The sequence below is a fragment of the Dermacentor silvarum genome, chromosome 10 (genome assembly GCF_013339745.2).
Source record: "Dermacentor silvarum isolate Dsil-2018 chromosome 10, BIME_Dsil_1.4, whole genome shotgun sequence".
NCBI lineage: Eukaryota > Metazoa > Arthropoda > Arachnida > Ixodida > Ixodidae > Dermacentor > Dermacentor silvarum.
In genome coordinates, this window is record NC_051163.1 from 42,164,613 (window position 1) to 42,182,560 (window position 17,948).

A 17,948-nucleotide genomic window follows, 5' to 3' on the forward strand; every position below is an offset into this window, starting at 1 on the left:
GCGCTTCACCCTACAATGCTGCTAGGTACATTTCGCAGCTGTGCTGCAAGAGCTGAAAAAAGAAAAAAAAAGGAAGCAGCACCACAGCGGCTCCCTACCAGAACTGCTAAATGCAAAAACTGCTGCTCTGAAAAAAAAAATATTACCACTAACAGCTTAACATGTTTTAAATAAACACACATAGCGTCCTTATGCTGTGTGCTAAAAAGCCTTGGGCTTTTATCCAACCTGAAAGGTCGCCAACGATTACACGCAGCTGCGGTGGGGTACGACAGGAGACACTATGAGGAGGGTAAGTTGTGGCGCCACCTGTTGCAGCGCGCCGTCCCTCCAGAGGAGTCGCGCAATATTTCCACGGACACGCACTGCCATAGGAGGTGGCGAAATGAGCAGGTCGCAAAGTTATAAAGCCGGTCGTGATCCAAACAAACTTCATTCAAATTGGTTCAGCAAGTACAATATGACAAATTTTTACTTTATCATGTGTATTAGCACAGTCAAATGGGAGCTGCATGTAGTCAAAAGCTTCCGTGTTCAATATCCATCTGAAGTGACGGTAAAGAAAGTGCTTACCATAAAACTGGATTGAGAGGCAAATGCCATGTCACAGAGGTCACACTTGAATGGTCGCTCGCCACTGTGCCGGTGACGAATGTGAATCTCCAGAACCTGCTTGGTGAAACTTTCGTAGGAGCAGTCACTGCACTTCCACGATTTTATCCCCCAGTGCCGCTGCAGGTGGGACTTCAGATGATGCTTATCCGCATATGTGGCAGGACACAGGTGACAGCAGTGAGGCTTGTCACCGACACCTTCATGGCAGTGCATGTGAATGGCCAGGCTGCTCTTATCGGGGCATGCGATATTGCAGTGCGGACAGCGGTGACGCACCTCCGGAGACTCTTGGGCAGCCACATCGTCGCCATCTCTCGAGCGAGAGCGAGAAGATTGTGGCAGATGCTGTGGCACCCTGGCGGTTGATGATGTACCGCCAACAGCCTGTCGCGTGGTTCTGCGGCGACGCCCCAGCTTTGACGGACTTGCAGTGCTTTCAATGGGCTCGGAGCCTCGAGCCTGCAGTGACACACCATGGTCAAGATCACTACAGCGGGCAAGCTTGAAGAACTTGCTGCCTTCTACATCCGAAGTTTGCTCTTCGTCGTCCACTCTGCATTTGTCAGACTGTTGCATCCCTTCTTCCAGCTTTACTGTAGATGGTGTAGTCCTCAAGTCTTCCCGAGGTTGCTCAGCTATATCAGGAATGCCATGATTCCATTCAGCTTCGCTTTGGCATTTCAAGAGTGGCTGTTCAACTTCGACACTGCACCCTTCCTCTTGGTGTGAAAATGGAACATCTTCAATGGGCTCTTTCTTTACTTGGACATTCTGTATCCACTCCGTTTGGATTGGTATCGTCAAGTGGCACTCGCTTTCCTGAGCACCAACTGTGTGCTTCTCGTAACCTTTAATGGGGAAGGGCGAAGGCACGTCGTCGTCTTTCTTGACCATGCCTGATTTGTCGTCAATCCATTCTTGACAGTTTTTTGGCATGTTCGTCAAGTTGGAGCTGCCTTCTTTTTTAAAAAAAGGATTGGTGTCCTTTTCTTCTCTATCGGGGCTATAAAGGCATGGTCAATGCTGAAGTGTGTGGGTGAAGGCACGGTGACTTCACTAGGGCAGGTTCCTCATAAATGCTTGTGATTTAGTGTCCTTTCCTCTGCTTCCTCGTTACAAGTCTTTGGGAATGCACCTGTTGTGGGAGACAACCAGAAGCATAAAAATGTAAGCATTAGTGTCCAACCTTACGGTGAGAGGACATTTGTCGCAGACATTGTGGTTTTGTTGCTTATAGGGATTGACGACCAACTGAAATGTGTCACGATACTGTGGAAAAATAAAATAGTGTGATTTAGTGTGAAGAAAAAGAAAACAACAGGATGTTAGCCGTCGAAAGAGACCATTTTTTTCAATGGGCACAAAGTTGAGCAAAGCTGCATGCTATGACACAACACTGTAAAACTCTGGTGCTAACACTGCAGCCATTCCTGTAATCACAAATTTGTGCAAGTTGGCTGTCACTATGTGCACTTTGCACTTAGTGAGAAATCCTGCAAGGTGCACTTTGTTTAAAAAGCACTTTCCATATTATTTTATACACCCTTGTGCACCTTTTGATGTGTCCTACAATGTAAAGAAGGTTCATGTTTACGAGAGGCAGTGCCTTTGCAGCAACAAGTAAAACGGCAGCACCCAGAGGCATTTCTCATGCCATGGCATCCTGCATAAGTAATCTTAAACGCTTAAGTACGAGCTTGCAAGTCTTCCAATGCTTCCGGTGATGTTCTGTGGCCCCCCTTCACAAGCAATGTCCAACACAATGATGCTGGGTAATGTCATGCTGGATAAACTTGCTTTCATCAAGTTGAGACTATGTGGAGTTAACAAGCAGCACACTTGTAAGTAGATTTTACTTCATTCGCACATCGCCTGGTTAGGACACTGAGGGGGGGGGGAATTGCTTCTAAGACTCTTTTAGTGAATATGAAGAAAAGAAACGTAATACGGTTTCATCAGATTTCACTGGGCTCTCTTTCAGCAACAAGTAGAGTGACCTCCTGTTTTGCTTAACAAGAGCATGTGTTTTCCCTAGACTACAGTCCCACATGGCATTTTGTGGTGATCTCAATCATAGTAACTGAGCCAGCAGAACTACTGAGCAGGTGAAATACCCTTGCAGTGAGCGTCAAGTGATCTTAGGAAACTGTATCACAAATGGAAACTCAAAGCAGTCAGATGACCTTACTAGCAGGGTTCATTGAATCTCTGAGTGCACAGAAGACCAATGTTGAAAGAACTACAGATTTCTCACTGAGGAAGTCCAGCCAAACACTTAAGCAAGGCACAGCAGCCTGCAAGGTGAAGCTCATATTACCATGTGCAACTGCTTGCTTACTCTGTTTTGATACGAGTATGAAGAGGGCTCATTGCTTAAATTATGTGAGCACTTACCACAATACATTAGTGGTTTGTGGAAAATGATGATGCACACAACACCAAGGGTCACCTGCAACCCCACTCTACAGTAACGCATGCATGATGTTATCATAATCAATTCAGTAAGATCACAATGTTGGAAGGCGATCTATGCTGCACACTAGAGCACTGCACGGGCCTGATTTTTCGGCCCGAGCCCGGCCCGGGCCCGCTTTACGAGGCCCGAGCCCAGCCCAGGCCCGTAATACAAAGCCCGAGCCCGGGCGTACATGACCGAGACCAGCCCGGGCCCGGCCCGGGCCCGTGTTACTGAGCCCAGGCCCGGCCCGGGCGTTCATTACAAAGCTTAGCTAGGGCCCGCGCGTGCACGATCAGGCCCGGCCTGTAAGAAAAAAATTCTTTTTTTTTTTGCTTACAGATTGTACGGTATCTGTCAACCTCACCTTCTCGAGGTTTAATCAGCTGCAGTATATAAGCAATAAAAGGCCGCAATCTTTGTTTCTCCCACGGGAACATCAGTAATCCGGCCCATTGCCTGTGCTACTATTTTTCTGGTGGTGCGCATGCACTTACCTTGATTTGTACGATATGGTTTTATGATGTCATTCAGCATGCAAGTATACAGGGCGTTTCATTTTAGCTGAACCAAATTTTTAAAGATTGCCTGTGGCAGATAGCACAGTTATAATCCTTGATCTAAACTACTCGATGAGGCGGCCATTACTTCCACGATAAATCAAAACGCCTAATTGAATAATTACCATAATTACGCTAATTAACGTTTTAAATAATTATTCTATGACACATCTTTCAATCTACGAATTATAGCCGCCGAGTTCGCAAGGCGTATCCACTTGGAACGAATTCTCAGGACTAAACCAGTTTCGAGATAATAATTTTCAAAGTGTCCGACGAAATCAATCAAATCAATTTATTGTCCAGCTTACATGCTGGACGGTCATTTTGGACTAAAAGCTACATATGTAGCTTGACGTGACCCATAAGACCAGGCAAGGCAATAGTACAGCAAACAGTGTGCACACATGCACAATAATTCACATATATTTCCAGCTGTCGCTGGAATTCCTCATAAACGAAATAGCTATGAACGGAAAGACAAACAATATTTGCATCACGGCGAGTTAACAGAATTGGAAAAAGTTTTAACAGAATGCATTTTAAACAACACTACAATAACAATACTAGCTATACAAAATAACGAAACACCAGCTATACAAGATAGCATGACACTGAATTTTACAAGATCAACATTTGCTAAGAAAACGAAACAGGATTTACATTATATACTCAGAACCATACACAAAGGCAGAATAATAATCACATCAGATACATTACAAGCGACCAAAGTGTCAGCTGAGTTCTTTCTTACTGAAATTACCGCCATTTTGGTATCTGTTCAAAGTGAATCGTAGGTAATGTATTAACGACTGATGCTTATAGAGTGTTCTGAAGTATGGAATTGACCATATCTCAGGATTTCTTGTGTTCGCATTAATGCCACGACGCTGTAAGGAGGCTAACTGTTTTATGTAGTTCCAAGCTAATTCTGACACGGATGGCATAATGGATGGTCAAAACGCCTAATTGAATATTTAACATAATTACGCGAATTAACTTTTTAATTAATTATTGTACGGCACATCTTTCAATCTACGAATTATAGCCGCTGAGTTCGCAAGGCGTTCCACTTGGAATGAATTCTCAGGACTGAACGAGTTTCGAGATATTAATTTTCAAAGTGTCCGACGAAATGCATGGGCGTTCCAGTTAACTTTTTGAGGGAAACGCTGTTTTATGCATTGAAGCACAAAAGTAACTGGCCTTAGCGCTAAAATAATGCCATAGTATCGAGACTGGTAATAGTGCGATCACAAAAGCGGTAACATAGAAATGGTTTATACAGGTTCTTTGTATAATTTATTTTTCCTTATGCGGAAACAATGTTCGGTTTTGCGGAAAAGAACAAAAAAATTTGCGTAGCTTGCACTGGCGGCGCAATGCTAAAGAGACAGCGGAGATGATGGGCACCTAGCTAGTCCTGGCTTTTGGGATAGGCTAAGCACTACCAAGTCATCTCCAGCATTTCCCGGAATTTATTTATTATTCATTGATTATCGATTAGCTATTGATTGGCTATCGATTGTCTATTGCAAGATATTGGCGACGTATTTGGGATAGGCTAAGCACTAACAAGTTATCCGAATTTATTGATTATTGATTCATTATCAATTAGCTATTGGTTGACTGTCGATTGGCTATCGTAAGGTACTGGCCACGTATTTGGGCTAGGCTAAGCACTACCAAGTCATCCCCAGCATTTTTCGGGAATTTATTGATCGATTATCGACTAGCTATTGATTGGCTATCAATTGCCTATCGATAGGCAATTAGTCACCACCATTCTTAGCTAGACTTATCCAGGCTCAGCTTCGCTAGTTAACAGGTGTACGTGCCATTGCGCGTGGACCCTTTCTGCACTGCTGCCAGGATCGGCCCACATTTTTGGATTCAGTGGACACATTAGGCCCGGCTGAAACAGCTCCGCTGTTAAAAATGAGAATTTCATCTGTTTTACTATTTTCTTTGATAAGATATAGTCATGTGATAAGATATACAATCAAGAAAGTGGTGTGGATCTTAGAACAAACGGGGATAACCGATATTCTAGTTCACATTAAGCGGAAAAAATGGAGCTGGGCCGGCCATGTAATGCGTAGGATGGATAACCGATGGACCATTAGAGCTACAGAATGGATACCAAGAGAAGGGAAGCGCAGTCCAGGACGGCAGAAAACTAGGTGGGGTGATGAAGTTAGGAAATTCGCAGGTGCAAGTTGGAATCAGCTAGCGCAAGACAGGGTTAATTGGTGATCGCAGGGAGAGGCCTTCGTCCTGCAGTGGACATAAATATAGGCTGATGATGATGATGACAGTCATCTTGCACGTGTCACTTCAGCTTGGCACAGAATGCACCGAACCATGCAATGCATAACGGTCGTGTGTGCTCGAAGGCCTATTTAGGCCCTTCAATCAGCGGGCCCGAGTCTGGCCCTGGCCCGTGGCTTCAAGCCCGAGCCCGGCCCGGGCCCGTGCAGTGCTCTACTGCACACTGCAAAAATGGCAGCATTCATTTGTGGACTAAAATTTGATACCAAAACAGCATGATCTTGTTTTGCAACACAATCATTTTGATTGATGATGCAGCTGGTTCTTTGCACTAGGACCCCAATTACATGTTACCCAGCAGTGACTAGCGTAACAGTAGAAGCATAGCGAGCATTGCCACAATGGACACAGGAACACAGCGAAACATATGAAACATGCACCTAATGAACAGCAACATATGTTCAAGAGAAAATGGGCAACAAACCCTACTCTGACTGACTTATGGCCAAAATAATAAGAAATGACTAGTGAACACAGAGGTGCAAAGAACAGTAAGCATGTAAACAACAAAGTACAGAAATATTGCATTATAAGCATGGTGAATAATGAACTGGCCTCATCATATGCATATAGTACAGTGATCGTGAGGTGTGAAGACCTGGCAAGCCATTCCCACCCTTTCCAAACACGAGTAAAAACCTTGCAATGCACATTTACTTTGCAAGACTAAAGCCAAAATTGTGGCAGTCTTTCAAAGTGGCCAGAAAAAAGCAGTTCCAAAACGAGATCAATGCACAGTGCGGTCAGCTGTTGAAGGAAACACTCTAATTTGATGGTCTCACTTAGCTGCACCAATGCATTGCATGGGTGTGTAACAAAGTTGCCAGTGCGAAAAACAGAAGTTATTATCATCATTATCATCAGCCTATATTTATGTCCACTGTAAGTCGAAGGCCTCTCCATGTGATCTCCAATTACCCCTGTCTACGGCAAAGTGGTAGTGTGGGTCAGAGGTAGAACACCCGGCTTCTAATCTGAAGGTCGTAAGTTCGAATCCTCCTCCAGTCCACAACATTTTCAGGCATGGAGTGGCGTCTGACACCGGCAAAAAAAATATATCGCCAAGAGCTAGTGGGGCTATAATAGTCCAGGTGCAACCAAATTAGGAAGGCTCACTAAGCTTCAACAAAGTCACTCCCTCACCAGAACAGGAATTGGCCTCCCTGGTGCAGTATCCGGCCACTACCTCCCTCATGACTCCTGCGACAAACAGAAGTAGTATGCTGCAAAGCCGAAATTGTAGTTTGTACAATGAAATATTCACATGTGCTCTACATTTGTGTGTTGCCTTTACTGTACATACAAGGCTGTGCCACTGAAACAACTACATAAAGAACACCCCGACATTTTAATTGAATCAGTTGCAGACAATACGTCATCTTACATCATTTTTGTCGTAACACATGGCATTAAGATTTTTACACCAAGACTTAATAACAGACGGCAAAATTTGCCCGTCTATGCAAAGACAGTTCGTCACATATTCAAGAGTACACTAAATGTTTCGGCGATAGCCATTTTCTTTTACGTCTTGTGAACATATTTCCCATATGGGTAGTGAAACATCAATTTCATAGTTTGTTGGTCTGTGACGAAATTTATCAATGCTGTATTATGACTTCACTTGGTCAGACAGTTATCCATCAGACCCGAGACTACACCACGCATAATAAAGTTAAGTGCCAAAACTGCCTTAGAACTGACTTTCGTGCATACTGCACATGCTTTACGTCATTGTTCCTTTGAACAGTGGACCAAATTGCATGCAGAAGTTTGAATGAATGAAAAACAAAACATATTGTTTCGTCAAAAAACGAAAAAGAATTGGTTTCATAAAATCGCTCCAGTACAGCCTTCTATGTGTCGTTTTCTCAAAGCAAACGGAACTTTTACAATAGGAAAATGTCAGCATAAGTGAACTGCCAGTGCATGTTGCCGATAAGATGCACAGCAACTGTTGCATGGAAATAACGTCTCAGCAACATAACCACAATACTGCTCACTTTTTTTACTACGAATATACCTTGAGGTAAATACACGGAAAAAGTTAATTGCCAGCAAGGTTGTTTACTATACCACAGCAGAAATTACGTGATCGCCGCGAATAAACAAGTTTGCGAAAAGGCAACGAGATATTGGAGGCCAGCCAAAGTTGAGAAACTGCAAATGGCATCATCACATGGTCTGGGACGAAATGAACCGCTATATTCTGTCGCGTCTAGCAAGTCTACATGCTGCCAGCGGAGCAGGCAGAAATTTATGCACTTGCATCATGCAAGAGTCCCGGCCGCACTAACACCAACACAACAAAATCCTGAACCCTCGCTTGTTAATTTCCGGGCATTTACTTGGCATGGCCTCATGGCAAATCGCAAGACACTTGTGGCGTCTGATCACAGCGAAGCTATCCCAGTGGTTGTTGCGGCCTCAACACAGGCCTCATAACCCAATGTTTTTCTTCACAAATCCTTCATTCGCTATGGTATGCTAAGTTCTCGTACGACGATAGCCGCGCAGCAGGGCAATGCGCGGGTTTGTGGGAAAAGAAAAATGCGGAAATCACCTGGACTGACGTTAGCGCGATCCGCAAGCTTTTCACCATGATGTATATCTTCGAATCACGTTAATCGACGAGAAGCTAAACCGGGAAATAAAGCAGGTAATCTGAAGACCGCAGTGCGTTGCAAATTGTGCCCTTTGTACAAAACAGAATGCCCAGCGTGGTCATAGAATAAAGAACCAACTGGTGCGGTTGCCTACCAGAGTGAACCAAAACCAAAACAGCCCAACTGCGCCGATGGCGATAGTCCTGACCCAATAAAAACAGTGTCAGTCGTTGAGGTTTCGGTTTCGAAGCAACCTTTTCCTGCGATTACTTTTTGGCGTTTGTGTTTCGCTCGTCTTTTTTCTTTCTTTTTTTTTTTTTGGGGGGGGGGGGGATATTTTGATCAAATATAAATATATGTTGGCTTCTTATCTGTATGTGCGTAATATGTACGTAAATGCGTACGTGAACATGTGTACGTAAATGTATACGTATATGTGTACGTTCGTAGTATGTATGTATATGTACGTAAATATATGCTGGTGTAAGCAAGTGTATGTATACGTGTGTCTATGTGCTTAGTGCAGCACAGAGCAGCAAATAAAGACATAATAATTGTTCATTCTCACCGGGCCGACGTGCACAGCTCGCGCGACCAAGTGATATCGCATGACCTTTTGGTCAGTAATTTTAGTCGCGTGGATGAAGTCCCAAAACGTCTGAACCAATATCAGATGCGCAGGAACAGGACGCTTTACGTTGCATTAGCGGTACGAGCAGCCATGAATGGCTTCAGTCGCGAGACATTTCAGTGTGGCGACAGGCAACGCGCTTGCAAATACTTGGACACTCCAGCCGCATTTTCGCCGCCGTCGTGGTCGGCGGTGCCGTGATGCTCATCATAGTCGTGTGGAGCCTGTTGGTCTGAAGTTCTCCCTCCCAATTCGATGAATACGTCATACTTTTTATTCCGTCACGCTTAATGGGCGGTATCGAGATCTTCTTGTCTTGAATGTACTATTTTGACATCCGAAGGAGCAGCAGGTCATGGTGATGAAAAATGCCGTGAAGTGACTTCGCACTTGCCACAAAACTTAGGTCAGTCGGTAGATGCTTCTCAAGCGGAAATGGCGGTGGAACTCGACTGTGAACAAACGAAGCCGGCGCGAGGGCCCTATAGTGATTAGGTACGCGGCGTACGCGGCGTCGGCCAGGGCGCGCGAGGAGGAGGCGGCATTCTTCAAAGCGTGTCGCCAGTAGCGCGCACCCAGGATCTCTGCCAGGGGGGCTCCCCCCCCCTGGGGGTTGACAGTTTGCCAATACCATCTAAACAGCACTAATTTCAATTTCTTCACGGGAAATTCGCAAAAAGATTCGCTTTTTGCGCAAGTTGGCGAGTATGCAGACGATTGCGCGTCTTACATCTTAGTTGCAATACTCACAGGCGCAAGCAAAGAGAAGGGGTTAAACAACAACTCCAGGCTAAACAACAAAGGGTTAAACAACCCCCCCTTGTCGGTGCGCCACTGCGTGTCGCTGCTTTAGGAAGTTTGAGGGGTTTGAACTGGTTGAGCGCACTGCAGCTCGCTGAGGACAACCGCGTTTGGCTAAAGCTCCTGGAAAAAAAACTTTACGCTTGGCGCATCGTAGGCGCCAGAATCGGAAATATAGTGGCTTCTACGCAATTAAACATCCAAAATCATGTTTGAACTGCGCGCTGGGGTAATGTAGCAATTTTGCAGCGCAAGAATCGAAGAAGAAGCGGGATCACCGCCTTTGATTGCCAATAAATCCGCATCTGCTGAACGCATTGAAGTACTTTTTGCGGAAAAAGTATTTCATAAACGGTTGAATTTAACTTCAAACGCATTTCTCGACTTCAATAAATGTCAATAAAATCACTGATGACATTGTCCATGCTTACTTTTGACTTTATTTAAGTACATTCCCGTCCATGCAGATCTCCCTACTTGCTTATATTTAATTTACCTAATCTTTCCCTTTCTAATGTCACCTTTTTCCTCTTGTTGTTTAGACCGTTATACGAGTGTCACACGCACAATTTCGATCGCGACCGAGTCTGATCGGAATCGAATTTTTCTACCGCCGTACTCGTGCTCTTGCATTATGTATACCTTGGACTGCAAAAACGTGCTGAGCTGTTTCACATGCTGTGACTGGAGCGACAAAATGCATGCGTCGCAATGCGATTTCGGAGTAGCAACAGGTCCGAAAACGAAACAAGTTTCTTTGTAACTATCATCATCAAAGCTTGCAGGGTCTCCAAAAATATGGCGGCCTCCTGCTATCTATTCGGGCTGCGGTATCAGTTCTCACGATTGTTTCGCGTGCTTTTTATAACATGAGGTAACGGCAAACGAGGTCATTCTCCTTACGCTCAAAGTCTTATTGTTCTAGTCGTTCCGCAGAGCCCGATTCCACTATGGGCCATCGTTGGAGCTCGAGGTGAGCTTCTTTCCGATCATGATTGCGATGCTTCAATGGAGTTTTTGACAGCTTGTGCGGAGAGTTGCGAAGCAGCGATTGTTCGCGACGCTGTTTACCGTTCTTCCTAAATAGTATTTAGCTGTAAGTGCAGGCGAGCGCGCTGTACGCGAAAAAGAGCTTCCACGCTTGTACTTGCCGTTACACTAAACGGTACGATCATTTGTTCAGTCGCAAGAAACCTGTGATCTACGCCAGGGATCAGAAAGAGTTCTGGTCGAGCCGTTGGAAAACCGGAGATACTCCTTGGCAGACGCAAGGCATACATCGGTGAGTAGACAAGCAGGCTATGAGGCTGTGCTACATACCGGTCAAATTTGTTTCCCATATTCTTCTTCAAGCGCGACTGTCTGAAAACGGTGCTTGAGATCATATGGCGCACTCTTGTATAACCTCGGTGCCTTTTGCTTGCTGGCTGGTGGCTCTTTTTTCGCTGTTCTAACACTGTGAACAGCTGCTGGCCGATCACGTGATGCCATTTTTATTTGCTATTGATGGGGGTCAGTATTGCTGTATGCTTCACCGCAGTACACATCTTTATTGCGGTGTAGCTTACTGAAGCACACCAGTCGTTATTTATTTTCTTATTTATTTAAGTACCTCAGGTACCCTTATTCTGGCGGTTTTGCATGAGGTATACACGAAGGGGAGGAACAGCCGCTATGAAAACGCAAAAATAAGTATGAATAAAAATAAATGCAAACAATCAGCAAATACAGAACATGCAATAAGGGAATATATAAGCATGACCGTACATAAGAATTAGCACAAAAAATATATACAAAAGCGAAAATTGTACGCACCAACTTAGGCGGTAAGGGTGAAACAATGAAAAAAAATTGCAAGTTGTACATACTACTAGAAGTTTGCTCACTTGATATTACCTAGATACAAAGGCCTCAATTTGCTGGGTTACATCTGGAAAGAATGAGTGAGCCATAACACTATTTAATGTGCACTAGAACTGCTTCACATTTATCAGGGGCGATGAGATTCACAGCATCGGCTGGAAAGTTGTTTGAGTCTGTTGCGGTCTGGAGAAGAAATAGGAGTTGCACTCACGGATGGTCACTTTCAGAGATGTCAGCTTTCAGTGTGCGCTGCTTGGCTGGCTGAGCGAAACTGCTCAAATCATACGATGCGCTGTGTACTTTGTCACACGAAAGCGATACTATCATCAAAAGTGATCGTCCGAAAGTGCATTCCCTGATGTGCACAAGTATAGACACGTGGAGGATGAACGGCTTTTTAGTGACTTCTACGAAGCGATAGTCGGTGCGCGAAAGTAAGGACAGAGTGGTTAATTGACGAGCGATAAAATTTGTGGAAAATGGAAAGTCTTGAGATTTTGTGGTGGCATTCAAGACAAGGAAGGTTGACCCGGGCTTGTAGTGCTGTGATGCTTGTAGGATAAGAGTAATCTGAATAAATGAACCTCGCGGCGCAATTTTGGATTGATTACAACATGCTTGAAAGGTTAATCCGGTGGGAGTCCCAAATCGGTGCAGGCGTACTCGAGCTTTGGCTGTACGAGCATTTGGTAATCAAGAATTTTTACAGAGAATGTGGTGTGATGCAAGTTACGACGTAAATAAGCAAAGGTACAGTTAGCATCATTCATGATGGTACTTATGTGTGACGGCATCTGCTTATCATGAGGTAAGAAGATGCCGATATATTTATATGAGTGTAAGAAAGATATCTAGGAACCATAAATGGTATACTATGGTATGGAATACGAGAACTGGTGGTGGAAGGAAACTAGCGCAGCTTGCTTTGGGTTGGGGGTCATCAGCCACATGTGGCACCATTTTTCTATGGGATGCAGATCTCTTCGAAATTTATCAAAGTCATGATTGTTATTGATGCTGTTGCATTTAAATAACACAGTCGTTGGTGAATAACCAATGTTAGAGAATATGTTATTAGACAGATTGTTTATATGTAAACTAGAAAAAGTAAGGGACCCAGTTTCGTGCCCTGGGACATGTCTGAGAAAACTGGTGCTTGAAAAGCTGGTGCCTACATGAACTGTTGCTGATTAGCAAAGAAGTCGCGCACCCAACTTAGCATGAGGGCTTAACGTTCAAATGCATAGACAGCGTCATAGACAGCGTCATTGAGCAACTTTGTCCAAAGCGTTTTCAATATCTAAAAAGAGTGCATTGACGGGTACAGTGATATCAAGGCTGGATCTGATATTGTTAACAAATAAGGCTAGTTGGTTAGAACACGAGGAACTTAAAGAATCTTTGTTGGACGAGGGGAAAAAATCAACAGATATTTAGGAATTTTATAATCTGTGAAAATATTATGTGTTCCATTAGTTTTGATGGGGCACTTGTCTTTTTTAAAGTGGTTTTCTTGCAATGATTGGGGGCCATTTTTGTGCACAGGAATGATTTTGCCAACCTTTCAATCATGAGGTGCAGTAGCGATCAAAAGGGAATGTTGTAAAATGTGCGATAAAAATACACCGGAAATATATTCGTGGCTATTTAGTATTGCTTGTATTTATGCTGTTGATTCCAGCCGGTGATGTTTGTTTGAGGCACACATTTTTATAACGGCGTTAGCTTCAAATGTGTTACCAGGCATCACATGGTGGTCAGAGTGGGGATTATTGGGAAGGCTGCCTATGAGTTCTTCAGTAAACATAGAAAAGGAGGTCGAGTCTAGTGTTTCAGCACCGTCCTCCTGCGGTATGGCCAATTTGAGATCATCACAGAGTGATATCGGTGGGCAAGATTTCGGGTTGATGACTTGTCAGAACTGTTTAGCATGTATTATGTAGCATAGCAGGCAGGGTGGATGAAAAGAAGGAATGCTTAGTTTTTGGAGGCAAGGGATTCAGGTTTCTTTTCAATGCTGCTGTACCTACTCCAGGAGGAAGGGGTAGGGTATTCCAGAATGCATGTGAGGCTGTTGCCAAAAGCTTTCTTGTTTCTCTGTTGTGGTAGGCCATTTTTCACTTATACACTGCCGTGTGATCCTGAGTACAACATGGACTAGTACGAAATGTAGATATCTTTTGTGGCGTGTTGTGGCACGAGTTGCAGGGTAGATGTAATGGTGTGCTATGGTGAAGGTGAATTGCGTTGTGTACTCCGATGGAAGGATCAAGCACATCACAGTGCTCCTTAGTCCTGCGAAGAATCTTTTCCACGTAGAAGAGACTTGCTCTTGTGCTGACACATTTTTCTTACCGCGCCACTGTGCAATGCTTACAGGCTCCTGGACCAACACCAAGAGCTGGTCTTGGCTGGAAAGCAAAATGCCCGCGTGTTCATTCCACTGTGTGGAAAGGCCCATGAACTGTTATGGTGAGCTTCTTGTTTAGTGCACTCTGTTCCTTGACTGCCTATGTATGAATAGCTTGGATGCTCCATCTGCGCAGCATGTGTATTTTTTTCTTTTTGACACCACAGTGGGGGCACCGCTTTATGGTGGCATTGTCTTAATTGGTTGGCCATAATCATCACCACCAGCCTATCTTGTGTCCATTGCACGACAAAGGCCTATGCAAGTGATCTTAAATTACCTCTTCCTTGTGCTAGCTGACCCCATTTTACACCTGCAGAGTTCCTAAGTTCATCACCCCACCCAATTTTCTGGCATCCTTGGCTACGCTTTCCCTCTTTTGCTACCCATTCTGTAGCTATAATTAACCACCGTTTATCTACCCTATGCATTACATGGCCTACCCAACTCCATTTCTTCTTAACCCTTTCAGACGCTATGTACACAATTGTGCACACCAAGATAGTGCATCAACAACAAAAGCATTGATTAAAGTAAGGGTACTTGAAATGTGTCTTGTACATCTTGAAACACTTCTGATTAAAATAGTGCTGCAAGTTTTAATTACCGAGGCAAATTGTTTTAGTAAACCAATATGAAGGTACATGGTTGGGTATTTTGCTTGGTGTGAGCATATCATTGTATGTAGCGGGTTCACTTCTGTCAAGTTTTTCACAATGTGTTGTTCCAGTCATAATTCTCGAGTGGCTGGATAGGTGCTTTTCAAGCCTGGTGGACGTGAAATAGTTGACATTCGCATATCTGATGTTCCTGCAATGAGTTTTTCACACAGAGTCCACATTTCTGTAAACTTGACATAACTCACTGAAGAACTGAAAACTCTGAAGTTCTGCAGCTGTAAGCTTTTCATGATTCTGAAGATGTAAGAAATGCGGTGAAAGTAAGTTTTCAAACCACACAACCAGTTGGCGTCTGAAAGGGTTAATGTCAACTGGAGTATCGGCTATCCTCGGGTGCTCGCTAAACCACACCGCTGCCTTCCTGTCTCTTAACGTTGCACATATTATTTTTGTTCCATTGATAAGTTGCGCAGTTGACTGTAGTGTTGGGTAACAGAACATACAAAAGTGGTATTTTGTGTAGGAACGAGGTGCATGCTGGTGTGAATATCATCCATGATTGTTGCTCTTGGAGTGTGGTTCCAGGGACCCTCAGGGGTCCTCAAGAGAGTTGTAAGGGATTCAGCAGAAACTGCAATTCTTTAAGACTAATGCAATGACTGGAAATCAGTTCATTAGGAATGAATAAGTAGCCAACCAGTAGAAAGGCCAATATTTTTGCAGCTGGCAGGCCTAAAAAGTAGCCACCTTGGCACAAAATATTATTAAGTTGTCCGGGAGTATTCTGTTGGCAATGGAGTTCTCTCTGTGTTTTCTAGGAGTATAGAGCCTTTTTTCTTGAACTCACGTGGGGCTATTCTCAATAATTAAAATTAGAGAGAATAAGAGAGCGACTCAAATTTGGTGACATTTTTTTTTCATATCTCTACCTTCCTTTCTCCCCCCTCAAAAACATTCCTGGGAGGAGAACCTTTATAGAAAAAGGTTAATGTTGCCAAATGATTGCATTACTGTTATGCTTGCCTATAATGAATTCAAGCATCACTTGATATAGTCTATACAAGTGATTTTTTTTAAAGTGATTGGTGTGCATCATCGTTGGGCTGCTAAAATTCTGAGCCAGCAGGGTCAAAAAAGTGGTCACTTTGACACAAAATAGCCAAGCCTGGCAACACTGCTGGTGGCCTCATGTAGTCTAATATTCGTTTAGGCAATTGACTCCAGATTCACTGTTGCACCCATCTCGTGGCTGTTTTCCTGTAGGTTCTACGGTCGTGCTCACAATGTTATCGGCGTGGAGTACATAGAAAGATCAGCCAGTGAATTCTTCACAGACAACGGCCTTCCCTGCGAGGAAACGACCTGCCACGAGCTGAAGTGTAAAGTCTTCCGTGTAAGTAAGCCTTGTCCTGCTGCTGAGCAGCAGTGTTCAAAAAAGGTACATCACTGAAGCCAACTTTTCGACTTGTCTACGCTACAGTCTTGACAAAAACATGTACACTTGTTGAAACGGTGGCTCCGGTGGCATCTCCTGTTTAATCACCATTGATCTACTTTAAGTCTCCTTCCGGTTCTCTTGAGCAGCGCAGCACTTGCGCCATCTCGCATACTATTGTGCAACTACACTGATTGCTCGCGGTGCTTAGTTGCTCGGGTAAGGCGCATTATAGGAAATGTGAAACCATGTGGTAGAAACAACATAAGGGGGTGCAAGAGAGTCGAGCGTCCCCACAAGTTGTATGCCTATCTAGCTTGAGTACAGTTAAACCTCGATATTACGAAGTCAGTAAATTGGCACTTCGCTTCGTTATATCTACATTGAGTTCTACCTCGCATTAAAAAAGTATAGTTGCCAACCGATTCTTCTTATGCAGAATGGGCCATAATAAAATGTTGGGGTAATTGGGCAGTCTAAGAAAACGAATTTTGAATGAAAAGAAAAAATGTTCTTTAAATTTGAGAGTTAGCTTCTAAAGTCATAGTTTGATGCTATGTTGATGAAGATTTTTTTGCAGCTGCCGCGCAGCATTTGTATAGCCGGAAAAAAAAGTAATGCTGGTCCAACGCACTGTTGTGGTAAGAGGAGCTTTCGCATTCGCTCCTGTGCCACGGCGGTTTATTGCCAGTACCATCTTCGTTCTTGCCTAGAGTTGGACGATACCGAGTCCTGTGTTCATCGCGTGCGCATCATGTCCAAGAAATCTAGCAAGATTCATTATGGCTTTATGCATTGGTTCTGTGAAGAGATGGTGGTGGCATGGTTTAAGTCTGAGTGAGACGTGGCATGTCCGAAAGTTTGGTTGTCATTATGTACACCATCTGTGATGACAACAGTCCAGATAAAATTGCTATCAATTCTCACGAAATCTAATGGCAAGAACGTGCTTAAATGAGTTTCATACAGTCACATGCATTGGACTTCATATCTGGGATGAATATGTAAGGTAATAGCTTTAGAGTTAAATTGACAACGATTAAAAGCAATGTGTGCTATATTGTACGAGGGATCACACAGTATGGGCCCAATACTTGTAGGAAAATAAAGGGAATTGTGAAGAAGCTAAGGGCCACAAACTGAATAATGCAAAGATAGATTACTGGCCTCTTATTAGGAGATGGGAGGATAAAAGCAGAGATTGGTGCCGTTTTGTAGTTACATTGTTCATAGATAATGCAACAACTGGCTGATTCCCCATGCTTTTGTCTGTCAGGGTGCCTCACTCCTGAAACAGGTGGCCTATGTGGAGCTTTGCATCTGGTATGATTGAGGAGCTGTTCTATTAACCTTAGTGTGGGGTGGTATTCTCAGTCGTTCATTTTTGAAAGACGATCACTTTTGCGAGATTTTGAATGACCAACTGTGGACGTCTCAGCATCTATGGGCAACAGTGTTCGTGGCCCTGGGCTAAGACAGCATGCTCGGTGCTGTTGTCTGTAGGCACCAATGTGTCTCGTGCTTGGTCATTCAAAGTCTCACAAAAATTATTTGTGTTTTAAAACAAACAAGAATACTGCCCCTGCTTTCTTTCTGAAGGTGCACTAAGCTGGCCTTTTAT

At 43.9% G+C, this 17,948-nt stretch overlaps 2 protein-coding genes across 2 annotated transcripts in view; one reads left to right on the forward strand and one right to left on the reverse strand.

Annotated features, from left to right (window-relative positions):
- Positions 1-534: 534 nt before the first annotated feature.
- Positions 535-1,509, reverse strand: LOC119466515 (zinc finger protein 64). The gene has a single exon (XM_037727034.2). It carries the CDS (start codon positions 1,507-1,509, stop codon positions 535-537), a length of 975 nt encoding a protein of 324 aa, XP_037582962.2.
- A 9,293-nt stretch (positions 1,510-10,802) lies between these two features.
- LOC119466516 (thiopurine S-methyltransferase) overlaps positions 10,803-17,948 on the forward strand; it is a 40,259-nt gene continuing 33,113 nt past the window's right edge. Inside the window, exons 1-4 of the mRNA XM_037727035.2 lie at positions 10,803-10,972; positions 11,183-11,281; positions 14,242-14,334; positions 16,156-16,285. Of these exons, the coding sequence (XP_037582963.1) occupies positions 10,950-10,972; positions 11,183-11,281; positions 14,242-14,334; positions 16,156-16,285 (345 nt within the window). The 5' untranslated portion in view covers positions 10,803-10,949. The remainder of the gene's footprint in view (positions 10,973-11,182; positions 11,282-14,241; positions 14,335-16,155; positions 16,286-17,948) is intronic.